Consider the following 17,349-nt stretch of genomic DNA (forward strand, 5'->3'; position numbering starts at 1 on the left):
AAAATGTGAACTACCTCGAGAGAGTGATTTACAAAGCCAATGGCGTGAATGGTCACGTCGAGTGCAAGTAGATGACGACTTCTTCGTATATAAAACCAGTTTTTTTCCATTCGTGAAATGAAGTATATTTAAAGGCTAGTGCACCTGCGTAGAGCAGAGCATCGTGCTGTTCTCTCAGTGAAAGGTAGGTGTCAGTAAGTGGCTGAGCGGAATCCGAACGATATATTTATGAAAGGAAATATGCTTATGAGGTCTGTTATACTAACCATTTGCTTAGTGTTTATTTTGTTTTTAAGAAGTAAAGAGTAATGACAACAATATTATCTACATTTTTGGGTGACGCATAATTCTAATTTCCGTCATTGGAAATCATTCGTTTAGAGATTCAGTGCGGTTATTAGTATTCATTCACTTTTTAGGCGGCCATTCAACTTGCTCAAAGTAATGTTAGGGGGGTTTTCCTTTGTGCTTTTGGCACTTGCGGATGGTCGTGATGCTTTTGAATGAAAATAAATGCTTTACTTTTAAGAAGCGGTTTACCTGACGTAATGTTATTTTTGTCTTCCCTATTACGCGTAGATAATTCGAAATGAACGAAGAAGATCTTCATTTAGCGAAGGCTATGGTCGGGATGGACCCCCAGCTGCTTACGAAGAAAACTTTGGTTGGAAAGGTCCAGGAAAAGCTCCAGGGGTTTCGGTAAGTATTTATAAGTTTTTATTTGCCGAAATTTTGAATTCCAGCATCTGTACTGTCCTCTCCTATCACTGACAACAAAGCAAATCTGTTGTTAGATATATAAAACCGTACTTTCGCGAACTAATCTGTTTCGCGTTACTTTTTTCATCAATGCTTCGCCGGGATGAAATTTATCGTTTGTGATTCTATTTTACGGCCTATTGCTTGGTAGCCTACTACCGCCGGCAATTCGGAATTCCGTTTGGCGACAGAAATGAATAGAGGCATTTCCGTTGCTTAATCGTTACAGTATTTAAAGTATTTCAACGTCATTTTCTTTTGGTAACTAGAGTTAGTTATTTCTTAATTTTAAAGTTATAATTGTGTGCTAAATTGTGTGCAAAACCACCATTGAGAAAATTCAGGCTACCCGCCCTGGTTTTGTTAAATGTCTGCTGTATCATCAATTGCGCATTGAATCCTTGCGGTTTATCTCGACGTAAATGATATGTGGGTATCATCGTAAGTTGTATTTTCGAGTTTGTTTTACGATAGGTACAACATTTACCTTTTAGGTATATCACTTATCCCCTGTGAATATCGTCAGTTTGGTTGTGAGTGCCGGTTAGAAATGTAATAGGAATTACGAATCAGTTTAAAATAATAGTATGTGTACCGTCATGAAAGTTTCCGACCAATGTATAGTGGTAGTAAGGCAAAACAATTTTGAAAAGTAGATTCTATGTTCTATTTATTCATTTGTAATACCCGTTTTTGTAAATATATTTTCCTAATTTGTATTTTATTTCTATAATTTATCCCTCAGTAGAATACTGGAAACATTCTTGAAAAATATTTTTCATGTTGACTATAACCTGAATGGCGATATTTCACGCATCACTTTAAACAAAGAAGTGTCACGAATTATGCGACTTCCGAAGATAACTGAAGGAATCGAATGAGCAATGGTTTGCGATAGTAACGTGAATGGTGTGCCTTTATTTCGATTTAATTATAATAATAATTAAGGGGCATCAACTTCTCAAAAATATTCCGCAGTAATTACGCATCGCTATCGTCCGTTCATCTAATTAGATGCAATACAAATATTTTTAACAAATATTCCAGCAGAATTAATTTGCTTGCGGTCGTTGTTCCCCCGTAAGATGTGAATGGTAACCAAAATTCCCTTCATAATACATATCTTCAGTTCTGACTGGATTTTATTCTGCGCTTTTCTCGTTATAGCCTCTGGAAAGGGTCGTTCTAGGTTTCCACGCGCTGCTTTTACAAACTTTAAGTTTTATCGATGCGCAAGAAATTAATTGTTAAGGCTATTTACCTCAATGCTAGAAAGATGTTTCTAAAAGCTGAAGCGGTGGAACGAAATTTTTCAATTTAAATATAGTTTAGATTTATCCGGAAAACTCAATTTTCGTTGAGAGTTTTCCGGACGTGGCTTGCGATACTTTTGAATGCCAATTTCTAATACTTACCTATACTATAAGCAATGGGATTTACGGAAACAATACCACATAACTTCGGCTTTAATCGATAGAGTTGAATGTCGAGTACTGTACCCAGTGTAGGTCCAAGATTGTCCTTGTTCATGACGATTCACGAAGGAAATTTTAGGGAGTAGTTTACTTGGATTCCGCAGCCTACTTCCCATATCATATTTTGTGTCAAGAGTATCCAAAGTCCTCAGCAGATAGGCAGCTTACTCGTAAGTTGCACCTACTGAAGTATGGGAAAGCCTTCGGTCCGTGCGTTTTCTTAAGCATCCCCGACACTTAAAATATTAATTCCTTTGCAGTCCTTATAGAATCAATTTCCGTAATATTTTTCATAATTCACCATTCCGCTATTCGGATACTTTTTATCCCATAAATAATAACATTTTGCTTCATCTGATCGTTGTTACCGATTCGCTTTATCTTAGTTTCACTCCAGATATTACCTGCGAAGTTATAATTCCTTTCTCTATACCAACTGACTATTTCATTTCACGATGAAAAAAAATATCCCAAGAGCTAGTTCCGTAAGGATGACATTCTTTATGATGGTTTTCACATGTGTGCCCCAGGAAAGAAAAACCCTTTGATCCCCTGGTTAAATTTTATTGCTTGGGGTCGGGATCCTGCATAACCTTTGTCAAGAAACGTCAGCATTTGCGAAATGGAACTGAGGGATCTTAATCCCTAAAAACCATCAATTTCAACGCTTCTGTTTTGTATAATGCCTTGTTTAATATGACCTGATGGTCGAAAGGTTCACGCCAATACGCGCTGTGATCCCTCGACAAAATAGTTTTAATTAATTGCAATCTTTGGAAGGCAAGAATATTTTGGTTGATTGAAGCAAAAATTCTTATGAACAAATTTTACCTTTTAAAATTAGAATAAAATGTTTGTCTCAGAGAACTAGAGTCTAGTAAATTTCACCATGTGAAGGCGTTAATACCAATTTTTAAGTTTGATTTCGGTGAATAATATTTCATACACTTCTGACCGATGTAAAACTGACGGAAATAGTTTATGAAGTACCATGTGATTGATTCGTTTCGATGATATAAAACGTATACGACTATTCCTCTGATTCCCTCAAATTCTCTCAAAGTAGTCGTTTTGGCGTTGGTAAATATTTGTTTTTTTTGAGATGGTAAAGTACATACTACATTGAAGCACTAGTTAGATTCAGATGCTATCAACCACTTCGTTCTCACAGTGAACGTCCTGTCAGAAGGACCAGAACACACAGAATATTTGACTAACGTGAAGTCGCCGCAAAAGTTTAATTTATAAACAATGAATGCCACAGCCAGTGGAGACACTTTCATCTAGAATATGCATTTCATTTGTGGTTCAAGGTTAATTTCTAATTAAATCTTACGGCTTATGAAGGTGTCTTCTGTGCAACTCTTTGGATGTGGAATTCGGCACCCTCGTATTATTTTAATACTACAGTGAGTCCCTTCAAGAAATATCCACTTAAAGTTTGACTTGATTTCATTTCCGATTAAGCATGCGCCAAGTATTATGCCAGAAATTAGCAGGTTATGTTTTCGTCGAAATAATTGGTAACTCGGTAAATTCAAAGTACGTAAAACCACTCATTTTCTTTTGAAAAGGCTCGTTCAATTTTAATTTTGATGTAGCATTGCAAGATGGTGACCAAATGTCCGAGTGACTCACCGAGTGTTTCCCTTCTCTTCGGGGTCAAAATCTACCTCCTTCAAGTTTATCTTTATTGTGTACATACGCTGGCTGGTACGTGCTAGTCAAAAAATGGTGGGTCCTCATGCGTACTTATTCATTATGTATGCCGTCAAGAGGCAAAGGTGACGAATGAGGTGGGGAACGCTGACCTGTCGGTACCCTTGGGCTATTTAGGAGACTTTTGGTTTCTCACGTGCACCGAGAATTGACAGCCGAAGCCCTGCACCGCCATGCATTAGGATAAATGTTGACTGAACTGAAATATCCTTTATCTCAATCCCGGGAGTTATTTAACATGTTCACGTAAATGCGTCGATGTGCTGGCCGCATGGAGCCTTTGTCTGATGGAGTCTGATTTTTTGTCTTGAAATGCATGTCTTCTGACAGTATTTTTTTTTGAACCTGCCGTTATTTAAAGGCAATTAAATTTTCAATGGAGGCCACACCAAATGGCTAAAATAACGGGCTCAAGAGATTTATGTTGGTTGAAGTGCGTTGAAATCCTCCGGACAAATACCGCTCGCATCAGATTGTGATTTCAAAAGCATGGCTGAGGCTTAAGTGTGCCATGGCAGGACCTGAGTCTCGGGTCAAAGGTTAATCAGGAGAACGGGAGGGCGACAATGGTCCTTCCGCGCACGCCTTGGGCGAACCACCCCCGGCACTGTTTTGCACCGGCCGTGAGCGCGCCCTTTTGTGGCATCGTGCGGCCCAATTACGTTCTTTTTACTGACATTCGGTCATAGCTGTTTTCTGCCGTGAGCGACTTGGGCGTTGTACTTCTTTCGATCTTCAGTGAAGTCAACCTTTACGTACTGTTGCCATGCAGTGCAAAAAGGTCGAGTTGATCTCTTCTCCTTTCCTTCATTTTCAAATTCCAATCGGTGTGCCGTGAGCGTGATTTTCGATGAGTATCGGCATTGGGGTTTAATGTTTCTGTAGCTTGTTTACTGGCGGAACATTCGAGCTGGCGAACACGTTCCTACCGCAAGCGAAGTTGTTCTATCATGCGGTGTTCTGGTGTTAGATACTCGCACTAGTGATGCTTGTACAAAAAAGCCATTCTTTTTGCGTTTATCAGTTTTGAAAGCTGCGGGCCAAATTGCCTGACGACGCCCTTTCACGCGAATGTGCACCAGCCCACGGTCATCCGAATAGTTCCCATGGCAACATAGTCTTGAATGCCGTACTCGTATTTCGCATCTTTCACTTTTCCAGGGGATTTCATTCCTCGCGGCACAAGCTTAGGAGCCGAAGGCTGAACTAAACATATTATTTTGAATGAAAGAATTATTTGCTTTGAAGTTATGTAAATATTTCGAGTAGTTAAAATAATCCTGGATTTCTTCGAATTGGTGTTTTGGTTCCAAGTCCAGTGAATGAGTCAGTTTAGCAAAGAGTCCTTTGGTGTGACGCTTTTTGTTAGCAGCAGTCTAGCCATTTAGGGAGGGATTTTGATGGAGCCTGGCACTGCTCACCAACACTAATGTACTTATATGCCGGAACTGACATGACATAAAATATACTTAAACCCCATAACTATATGCATTTTATAACGACTCATTCTTTAGCTCTGCATATTTCTTGCCTCCGCTAATTCCATCCAAAATACCTATTCTTTCCCCCTACCTATTTACCTTGCTTTCTCAGCATTCTCTCCTCTTCCACTGCCTTCGGCATTCCTTTGCCTCTCAGTATGTCGTGTATCCACTGGTTCCGCCTTCTTCGGATTTCACCAACAGCCGCTTCTCTTCCTTCACCTGGAGCCCAGAGCTTCATTACTGGCCGCCAATTTTTTTTCTCCGTTCTTCTCCGCACCCACACCACTGCTCGAGTAATATCGGGAAGTCATCTTCGTAAGAGGGGCCCTTAACGTAGTGTCAACTTTTCATATAAAGGCGATATTAAACAGAAGCGCAGAGAAAGAAACTTAAGTCAACGTAACGTCATCGTCATTAAAGAGTCCCGTTGAGCTCCGAGCGAAACATCGATGGGCCATGCTTAAAAATTATGTCTTAAAACAATCGAAAAATGGGGGCGGAATTCCTGGAGAAAAATCCCCGAATCCAAAGATCGAGCCTCTCCACTCAGATGGGCACGCCAAGCGCGCCGCGTTATGCGTCTGTTTGCGCACTCACTTTCATTATGTAAACGCTCCCATGCCAGGGCATTGCGTTCCTCACTCGCCGTGTGTACGCTCGCTTATAGCCCAACGCCATGACTCTCTCCATCTTGCCATATCTCTTACTTTAATATTAATTAGACTTGTGCTGAAAAGCGGTTAGATGGTAGAGCAGTCTCGGTCTCGTCCATTTACGTATTGGCTCAATCGATGTGCATGATATTCCCGTGATCGAATTTACCAAATGTAACAATTTCACTGGGCAGCAGCGGATGACTCCCTTAAATTTAATGTCGCTATATCTCCCGCAGTTCTTTTACTTTCATTTATCACGCCACCCCGGTGCCTGCGGGATAACGCCCCCGCTGCCAACTCAGAGGTCGCGGGTTCGATTTCCGCCTGGTTGGGTTTTTCTTCCACCTAGGGCTTGGGTATTTGTAACTGTAGGTATGTATAGGGTTTATGTGGTAGAAGGGACAATTAGGTCCCGATATAGCCTCAACAAAAGTAGTTGAATAAAGAAATCCAAGGCAGAGATATGCCTTTGGGGAATGCGTGCCTGCAAGAACCTCATATTGGAAAACGAGCTCATGATATTATTTTTGAAAAAAATGTATGCACTCATGTGAACCAATTTTATTCTTAAGTGGTTTCACATGCTTTTCCTCGGATCATTTTAAAATTCATAGAAATAGTTCAATGTAATTAAGACGGGTCGCGATTTAAATGTTCTTTAACTGCAAATGCATGCTCTATAGAATTAAGTCTCCTCTTGGAGTCATTCAAATTTGAGCTTCGGTTGTAATGAATATCCCCCCCACCCTGTCCGCCAAGAGCAAGGGAATGTGCGGATGCTACATTCTTGTCGTCTGTTGTGGGTGCCTGGGCTACTTGTGTGGGTGCCGACTACTTGTAACGGAAATGATGCTCTTCCAGAAGCAGAGTTTTCCAAGATTTTCCATTAGGCCATTTAAGGGAGCATCCATTACCCACTCAATGTTCGCTTGTGATCAGGATTTCATTCATTGTTTTAACCAATTGCTCATTGATTTCCCTCGCCTTAAATATTTATGTGCGTTGGCCCCAATCAAACTATAAGCAGGGTGAAAAGGGATAATTTTTTATAATATGAAGTCCCCCGGTATGCTTCCAAAGTAAGGGGTTTGGATCATGCGGATTCATATTTTTTAATTTTTATGTCAATCTCACGACACGTGGTGATTTCGCATGACATAGAAATGGGGATAATCCGCGGATGACATGCCCTAGAAGTGGCTAGAATTTATTTACCCATCCATTATGGGATTATTCTTTGAATTCACCATTTCATTTACGAACATTTCGATGGAGCTAAATAAATTTTAAAGAAGAAACCGACTGCAGAAACGAATGCGACCAGTTTAAAACTCAACTCCGTGGTTGAAATATTAAGTAACGATCATAAATTATTCAGTAGTCGGGTAAGGTTGAGCATAGCATGGAGTTAGAGTGGGCTTGTGATTTTAGCACCGTTAATGATAATGAAATCCAGTCCGCAGGGTGCTTGGAACTATACAGCATGATTTACGGAATTGTAAGGGTGCGGCTTTTTATAGCCTTGAAAATATATTTAATTATTTTTTATGCATGATATTCGCTTATTTATTTTGTCTGGTAGCCATTGCCGCCACTAGCTATTTTGCTGAACGTATTTCAGTCGTAAAACATACGATGGGTTCCAGTTAATATCAAAATTTTTTTCGCCTCCAAATGGTCATTTAAGCGCGTATTTTATTCGCATGATTTGCATTTGGCACTCCGTTTGCCGGCGGAGTTCTCGTAATGAAGGCAACCCGGCGAGGTCAACGGCCTGCGCTCTCCTTCGTGTGTCCATTCGTGACTCAATTCGGTGAGCGCCCCCCCCCCTTTCGCCATTTACAGGCGAACGCCACATAGATATCTGCAGCGCTCCGGACAAATAGGATAGGCGGGGTCAGAGGGAAACAACCGCATGTCGCAATTGAACAAATCGATACTCCTTATATTTCTCGATATGCTACAATTTTTTCGGGGTTCGCTCCGTTTTCGATGACGCCAGTAACGCTAGGTGAAGAAAAAGCGGCGTTTCACAAACTTCCTATTGAAAACTCGCTAAGGAGTTTGGTTAAACCGCTACACTCGACTCCGATGCATTTCAGACGCGCAACGGGCGAATGGATTAATCTATTCAAAATAAATCTTGAACAAATCTTTAGCGCTTCGAAAAATTGAAATTCAACTCTCAATTGTAATGAGCAAACGCTCTCGGATTGTTGGGTGACAGCGTTGAGGCGGTTGGTGCCAAAGAGGGGCGACACAATCTGTAGCAAATACTGACATTCACACGACTATAAAATGACGCCTGAGGCTTCTTTCCATTGCAGAATCGCTGCCTCACCGAAGTAGATGAAGAATTTCTGTTTTAAACCATAATATGGAAGAAAGACGAAACCTTGCAGGACAATTCTGTGAATTTTACGACAATAAATCCAGAGCCAGGATATCACTTGTTTAATTTGCACCAAGCACTTGTGGCAAACAAATGCCCAAGTATCATTCAGAATTCATGGTTGCCACATGTCCAGTCATTCCGAAGAAACGCGATCATTTGCTTCGATGTGCTTCGTGCACAAGTCACTTTTGTCTGATTTGGCTCGTCTTGGAAGACCCGTACAGTGGATTGCTGTTTTGTTCCGGGCTCATGCGCATAGAACCAAGATTCGTCACATGTGTAGATGTTATACACAGCTTTTGATGCACCGCGATTGCATTCGTTGAGCATTTCTTTGCACTAATTGACACGAGCATCTTTTTGAGCTTTTGTCAAATTATGCGGGGTCCAAGGCGAACAAATTTTTTTCACAGCTAAATGTTCATGCGATATTTGATTGATGCTCGTCATACTAATCCTAAAGGATGTCTCCATCTCACGATAAGTCACATGACGATTTTCCTTTTCTAATTCTTGCACAGCATCAATGTTTTGTGGCACAACAACTGATTTTGAACGACCTTCACGACTTTCATCGCTGAGCGAAAGGCGGCCATGATGGAATTCGTTATACCAGCGTTTCATAGTGGAAGAGGATGGGGCTTCAGCGCCAAAAGTGGAAGTAAGTTGATAGATGCACTCCTGTCTTGATAATCCACGTCGAAATTCGTTAAAAATTATCGCACGAAAGTATTTATGAGTTAACTCCATTTTTTTGCTGAGACAAAATTTTCGAGTCACTGTAAAAAACACAAATTATGATCAAAGGACAAAATGTTCTGAAGAAAGTTAGCGCTAAAAGGGTCAAACTTTAGGGTGGAAACGTCGGATGGCACCTTAAGCACTTAGTGTTGTCGGGGCTCAAAATATAAATGGCAACCCTCGTATATGCTGTATGAATTATATATTTTGCTGTAATCATTTTTTTAGTTATAGCATTTTTTCATATCGTCGGTACTTATTTTTGGGGAAATACGAGTACGCACAGTGACCCCGAAACAACTACCGACGATGCGCAAAAAATACTAATTGCATTAGAAATTATGGCTTGCAGCCATATGCACGGATTTCTTTCGGAGGAAATATCAAAGGATATCGGTCAACTTAGGTAATCCTAGGGGAATAACAGACAACAATGGAACGGAGTTTTAAATGTTTTCTGACGCTATAGAGAGGTAGTATGGAAGAAGGTTTTGAAACGGGAGATGTGATATCTAAAGAGGAGTTTTGTTTACTTATTCAAGAATAATGAAAATAAACGAACCGAATCTATATTTCCCGGAGTCCATCTTTTAGCATCATGCAGTAAAAGATCGATTATTTCAATAAAATATTTAAGTGACTGTTACCCTGATCGTTCTTGTTTGTGGGAGGACATAATATAATATGAATAGCAAATAAAAACAACAAATAAATCCTTGTCTTTTGCCAAATTCCTGTTTATTTGCGAAAAATGTTTGTTATGTATGATCCATCGTTGATTGAGGGTGATCTTCAAATGAAAACTAACATTTGAATTTGCCGCGCGCCAATGTGTTACTTGCCGTGCTAATAATTAATGATTCCGCGGAACTCAAAATGTTTACGAATTTATGTACAAGTATACATCATGATTTTCCTAGGAAGTCGAAATTTTAGAAAGTGGTGGAGACAAATAATTCCTTGTTACCCGAGAGTAAGGTTACGCTTGAAATGTTAATGGCTGGCCAAAATATGTTGTGATTAGGTAGTACAGAAGTGTTCACTAATTCTCCTATTTCTTCGAAAATGGCTCCAACGTGGGACCTTCAGCTGGTGGAGTAATGGGAAGCTGAGGACAGGTGAACAAACAAATCTATCTTGTTCGACTCGGGATACACTTTCGTCCTAAATGGCTTTGAAATCCCTCCTAGAGCAACATCACCGCGAGTAGGTTTCCGAACCCAAACTCTCATAAACACTCATCATAGTAGGGGCTTTGGTGTCAAGTTATGTTACGGATCCGACAAGACCGTGAGAAACCACTTATCATCGTAAACAAAATAGGAGTCCTTCCTCCAATTGGTCGTCGGCAGATTAATAAAGCCCAACCCCCAACTCGTGGTTTCCCCTCAGCTTTTAAGGCTCCCCACGCCACCTCAAACGGCCCAGCTTACAGGGACGCGGAAAGTGTCCCACCCCCGCACACGCGGGGCGCGAAAGATGACACGTGTCTTGAGGTGCCGACGGTCCGAGCACAGTTCCTCGGAAGATCAAAGAATGCTGATCTCGAGATGGGGAGAGGGAGTGTGAAAGAGAGGGACGGGGGATTGTGAGAGGGATAATACTGAGACGGCGTATGAATTGAAGGAGAATAGATGAGTATACTACGATTTGCGGGCAACATAGCTATTTGGAGAAGACCAATGGAGAAGTACAACCCCTAGATAAACGAGATTAACGCTAAGGTTCTGGTTTGCAGTTGAAGAAGGGGAGATAATCTATATGTAAGACTATGGAAATACACGCTGGAACAAGTGGAGGAGTTTCGGTATTTAGGTAGCAGGATCACGTGTAGCGTGTAGCAATGGCATAAGCAAGAGAGGTATAGTAAGCTTAATAGGCATGGGGAAGAATTTTCATCTGAGAACTCGCTTGATAAAGGCAAATATTACCAGGGACTCAAGGAGACAAGGAGCAAGCACGGCAAATATCTTGGAGTTACTCCGGGTCAAAGCCTATCTGTTAACAGACACTTTACGTTTTTAATATGAAAGGTGGCAAGAACTGGAGCAAGACTCTCGGTAAGACCAAAGAACAGAGCGACGTTTACAAATTTGAGGATGGGACGTCACGAAGGAGTGACTGGGCCCATCACGTGATCTGCATCACCGGCATGAGCAGGCCTGAGAATAGAGAAATGATGGAGATTGGGGGCCTCAGAAGGACACTGCGATCGACGCAGAGAAGTAACGCGAAGACAAGTGTGGGTTCCTACGCAAAGAATAGCAGATTTAGAAGAGAAATCCACAGCTAGGAAGAGATTATTATATAATTGAGATATAAAATAATTTCATGTATGTTGTGACAGAATGGCTTAGGCAAATATTGTATTTGGGTTTTTTTATGTAACTCTCTCCCTTGAGGGTCCTCTAAGAGAAAAAAAATCAAATAAACAGGGAATCATTTTGTTTTTAAGGTTTATGTGAAGGACTGTGGCATGTAGGAACTTCCTCCGGGAGGACGTTTTTGGAACATTAAATTTAAGCTTGTTGAGGTTTCTGAAATACAAGAAGAGAAGTTGAAGTAAATTGATTGGGCGTATAAGCTATGATGATGATGGTTACGATATGTCTCTTTGGCACGCTTATGTGTAAATATCATCATTTCGTCAATATAACTAAGAATATAGATGAAAATTAGAAGGAAAACGTACACAATAATGTAATGGTGGATTATGAATCACACAGAGGCGCCCCGTGAAATAGAAACATCCAGGCCGTAATCTTCAGGTTGGCCTTATTAATCTCCACGAGGCACAACCTCTCGCCATATTCCCTTCAAACGATGCCCAGAGCTCTTTTAAATTCGAGTAAACCGGGAAGATCCACCATCATAAGGTCAAGGACCACGAATCCCCATTGAGCGCGTCCGCGGCTATCTCGCGGGACATCGAAAACCTGTTCGGGGGGGTGTAATACCACAATAGTGATCCGAAATGAAGAAGAGACTCCACTTCGTCCTGCCAGCCGCCGACCTCCTCATTAGCATGGACGTGCACGAACAAATATCACAGCCGGCTACTCGCGGGGAAACTTGTCGGCTGAGCACGAGTCGCACTCGTGACACACGTGACTGTTGTGCGTCTACGGATCTATGCGGGCCGCCATGAGCCGTGATCGATCGCAATCCGACTTCTCGGCAAAGTCGTATCTCGGAGACTTCCTCTGCAGACACGTCTGGAGGCGGAAACGCGAAGGAAAACAATCATCGCGCTGAAATGATCGGGAGTGGTGATACCGTGAACTGCCGACGACAAACCGGGTTAATATTCATTTGTGCCACCCTAGTTTAGGATTCAACCTTAAACGGTCGGCTGCCCATCACGAATGGGGTTTGATCTGCCCTCGGCAACTAATAAGCAGTGTAGCTACGGGAGAATCGCCTCACTTTTCGAAAAGCTGCCCTAATTCCGTAGGATTTAGTGTTTTCATGGCGCACGATTCCAGTGTAGTGTTCAGTCTAGGCTATCCACTGGGTCAAGTTTTCAGTTGCCGACACTTCGACGACCCCAGCCGCACCGTTGCCCACGGGGGCGCTGATACCAAGCTACCTTGCCCCCCCCCCACCGTTGCGCCTTAAAACTCAAAGAGTTGACCAACTTTTTTGTTTTTACTCCTCTATCATTCACCATTTCGTGAGGCTCTAACCTGCCTCTTTCGTTGGTCACTGCTGTCGCCATGTTTTTCAGCTTTTCACTTTCGAGTGATTCCGTCTCCAGATCTCCTGTGGTTGAAATTGGGCGCATTGCCCTGTCCCAATTTGTTAATCGCTGGCCAATGATTTCCACGAGGCCAGCTCATCTCACTCTGATGTCCGGAAATACTGGATCGGCAGCTTCTCTATTATTTCCCTTATTGGGGTGTCCGATAATCGCGTGCGGATTAGTGAATATATAAAAGGGGAAAAATCGTACCATTTTGAATTATAGAATTATATTAGTACACATTTTGTTGTTATATGTTAGAAATAAATTACATATTAACCATCGCACTCATACTATTTCGCTAGCGATTTTAATGCTTTATTTTCCATTTCTCTCGCACTCAACTTATTTTATTATAAAATATTCTCAAATTAAAAATAAATGCCTGAGAAGTACGAGATCACGAGTGCACGACTCGTAATTCAATGGGTGCAGGCTATACTTATTTTTTTCTATTGGGAAATGGGAAAGGAAACCGGAGAGTGATGCTTTACAATTGGATTAACTTAAATGCACTTAGAAGCAAGATCGAAGGCAAAATCAACACATGACATAAAACGGTCCTTGTGAGTTGAAAGCGTTCTGAATGCAGTGCGACTCTTAAGGGGGCAAACGGGGAAGGCCTTCGGGGTGAGAGCGAAAGTCTCGAGGACTCGTAGCTACACCACAAAGTGAGCACTTTGCGAAGCACTTGTGGGAGGAGGACCGCACTTGTGACTTCCTCCCAGAGATCATCGATATCCAGGAAGCCCAGGGTAGGAGACATCTGGAAACATTTGGAAATAAGGTGGTGTTAATGGGCGTATAGTGAATGATAGTATCTTTTTCGTGCATTACCCTCTCCTGGACGTCAGTTTACTCCAATTGCGTTCCGTAAGCACCACCCCCATCGCAGTGCACTCGTTGTAATCCTTAAGTTAATGATCCACAGCCAACAGCTGCGGCCAACCTCGACTCACGCTGACACTCCTCCGCTTCTTTGCTCGCCCCCGCACACACACACCCCTCCTCCATCCCCTCCCCCATTCCGCGCTTCCCCGACTACCCCTATCCTCTCCACAACCCCACACCCTCCCTCCCTCCCTCGTGACAGTATGTGACTAAACTTTCACTTCAGCTCTACCTGAAGTTATTGTCTATTCAGCGAACTCGATCGTTTAAATAGCATTCTATGAAATGTACAAAGGTGTTCCCCTGATAATCATCTGAAAATATTTATTAATATGTCCCCCAGGGCACTTGCCCTTTTCCGTAAAAGCTTTTTACTATTCTATAGACTTCTCTCTTCACGCACCCTTCGGATTATTTCATTTGCAAGTAAACATTCTGAGGATGACGGCTCGACCGTCGAAACGTCAATCATATCCTTGAATGGCCTCTCTTTGTGTGTATATGGTAAGTTCAGTTTTTAAAGAAAGTTAACGCGTATATTTGTGTCGCCGCTGAAGAGCGTTCGTTTTGCTCTCAATCTGTCTCATCCTAACCCACAATTCCTTCTCCTCCCACAATAAATGTTACCTTCGGGTCAAAGGCTTTGCGATGCACCCCCTCATCCGCAAACCTCCGCCTTGACCTCCTTGAAAGTATCTTTCCTTTTCGGTTATCCCCTGCAACCTCTTCCTTTGGGCCAGATGTACAGATTTATTCCTTCTCTGGCCACATAGCATTAACTCTCTTGAAGCATTCATTTCCTCCCACGATGCTTCCTCTTCTCTCTCCTTCGCCTCAACACACTCCACCTCAGAAATCACTTTCCTCGCTGTCAGCATCTCTCTTACTAATCAAAAATTCCGTCCTCATTAAAACCACCAACAAAAAGCAGCAGGTCCTATGCACCAGGTGCCACCCATCGCACACCAAACGCTCTCTCCCATACTCACTCTCCACCCTTGGTCACCGTAATAACACTAACTCCCTGAACACGTTCCTTCACAGTATACATAACGTTCTCCTACGCCGCGATTACCCTGAGTCCCTAATAATAAAAATCCTCCGGCAGAGTCACCGCCGCAGACCTTCCCTAGACACTAACGCGTGCACCCTCTCCATCTGCACGACATTCTTCCCAGTAATTCAGTCCATCAGACATATTCTCAAAGATCTTTTCTTCATCCCGACTAACCGAAAAGCAACATGGCAAACGTGTTACGCAATGTCCCTCGATTAACTATAAACGAGCTGCCAATTTATCGGGCATATTAAAACCCACGATGTCCGTATGCAAATCCTCTGTCGTCCACAAATCTACACCGGCACCCCGCAATCGACCCACGTGTAGAGTATGTGCCATATTCACCGCTCCTCGCCTCCCCTCTCAACTTAACCAATTCTCTCCCATGACACGGGACTCCCTCATGCACGTACCGCGGTATAATTTACCAGCCAAACCACAAACTCCGGCCCTCGTATGTCGGGAAGTGCACCACACCCCTCATCCATCAAAAGTAACCGCGCCTCATGCAAGCATTCTTCCGCATTAGTTACGGCCACCGGCGGAACGGCAACCGGGGTTGGCAGCGGCCTGACGGCCCTTATACCGCCATTTCCTTGGGAAACCAGCCTGAACAGGCTAACAATACACCGGTTGCGGATGGACCCATGTACCCGGACTATCCCCGAAGTCAAATTGTGATTAGGGATTACGCTCCCTAAGGTGAGATGTCGGAAGTTCAGAGCGCCGACTAGTTCTCACATTTTCCCTGCGGGCGCAGGTAGCATGCATCCCAGGCTCACGAATGGCTAGGCTCGGATAACGTTTCCCACTGAGAGCACCTCGCTCTTGGGCCCACACCTCAAACGACTGCCACCGGCAGGGTCGGGGACAATACCTCCCCCACCTCTGGGTGTTCCCCGCTTATGCCGAATGACAGATAGAGCCCCACCAACCTAGCCACAGGCCCAACCCCTACGACGCCAGATCCAGTGAGGCGGGCACGGATGGACCGAGTCCGTGTGGCTCCCGTCTCCCCGTAGTAGCAGGATTTTACCTGCTGCGAGTGATGAGCCGCCGCCGGGTACGCCAGAAGGTACACCTACCACGTGTATTTTGCCCAGTGGGTCTGCCCGCTGCCCACCTACGTGGGTTCGGGTAGGTACCGACCAGACTCGGCGGGTAAGCGTGGCTCTCTACCAGTTCCCTAGCATGCCTCCCTCCACAATGTTTCATTCAACGATTGTTTAAATGCGTCCATTATTTCCTCCCTTCCCCCTTTCAGATTCGCCGCTAAAACCCATGTATGCATCTGGCTCCTAGGCGCCGGCTCGAAACCAATCCTGGGCCTTGACCACTCACTAGGGACGAGCCCGTGAATTTGTTCCCAGCTGTGTGTTGTTGGAGAGTGTTGTGGGAGTTGTTGGTTTACACGTACTTGTATAAAACTTAAAAGGCGGATCGCCAGAAGAGTGGGGACGAGGGTGGAGTCGGAGTCTAACATTAGGAATGGCCGCTCTGAGTTTTTTTCAATCTCCCTCTCATGTTTTCAATTCGGAAATTTTTTTGGAAACTCTAAATGAAGAATTGAAACCTAGTGTTGGTTTAACAGAAGCATGTTTCATCTCAACGTTTGTAGCCTTGAGCTGTCGTGCACCACGCCTGTTGAATGGGACATTTGTTTCCTGGCTATAAAACCGGGGAAGAACTGAGGTTTCACACGGGAGTAAGGCCGAGGAATTGAGCTCACTGTCTGGAATGCTTTTTTAAGTATTATTCCTAATGAAATCTAATATAAGGTGCCAATTATATGGGTCACAGTTGAGAATAAAAGCCTTGCTTCTGTAACTAATGTCAAATTCAATAGTTATATGATAGCAATTTTATGTAACAGCTGTCCCTTAATAAAAATGGGTGCATTTAATGATGTACTTCGGAAATGAATTCTTGGACCTTTATTTAAAGAAGGAAGGGCCATTTGATTTTGATGGAAATGTTTATATCCGTTTTGAAAATCAAATGCTGCAGTGGGAATAGCCCTGGACCCAACCTTGATACCTCTTGTAAAAAAATATTGGATGAGCAACATATCTGAATTAAGGTAAAATTCATTTCTCAACGCTCGAAGTTTCGTATTTATTAATTTTTCCTTCACCATTGCGAGTATTTGCATAGTGATGTTTGCTTTGTTAGGATGAATAATCGTCCGTTCGGTGGCATATTTTTTTAATTCATTTACGTATTACGTATACACACTCTGAAGTAGGCAATTTAAGTTATTAGTCGGACTGAAATTTCCCTTAGTCAACCGATGGCCTCTCATCCATTTAATTAACGTACTCTCAGAGCGGGACTGCGATAAAAGATTCCATTTGCGTTTTGCATGTCCACCAGAAGCCATTTGACTTCCCATGTCTTGGAACTCTTTTTGTATAGGGCTTCGAAAAA

At 42.8% G+C, this 17,349-nt stretch overlaps 1 protein-coding gene across 1 annotated transcript in view; it reads left to right on the forward strand.

Annotated features, from left to right (window-relative positions):
* Positions 1-78: 78 nt before the first annotated feature.
* LOC139685644 (NAD kinase-like) overlaps positions 79-17,349 on the forward strand; it is a 243,241-nt gene continuing 225,970 nt past the window's right edge. Inside the window, exons 1-2 of the mRNA XM_071582598.1 lie at positions 79-184; positions 580-699. Coding sequence (XP_071438699.1) covers positions 590-699 — 110 coding nt within the window. The 5' untranslated portion in view covers positions 79-184; positions 580-589. The remainder of the gene's footprint in view (positions 185-579; positions 700-17,349) is intronic.

This window comes from Hetaerina americana, unplaced genomic scaffold (genome assembly GCF_022747635.1).
Source record: "Hetaerina americana unplaced genomic scaffold, ioHetAmer1.1.p SCAF_12, whole genome shotgun sequence".
In the NCBI taxonomy this organism is placed as follows: Eukaryota; Metazoa; Arthropoda; class Insecta; order Odonata; family Calopterygidae; genus Hetaerina; species Hetaerina americana.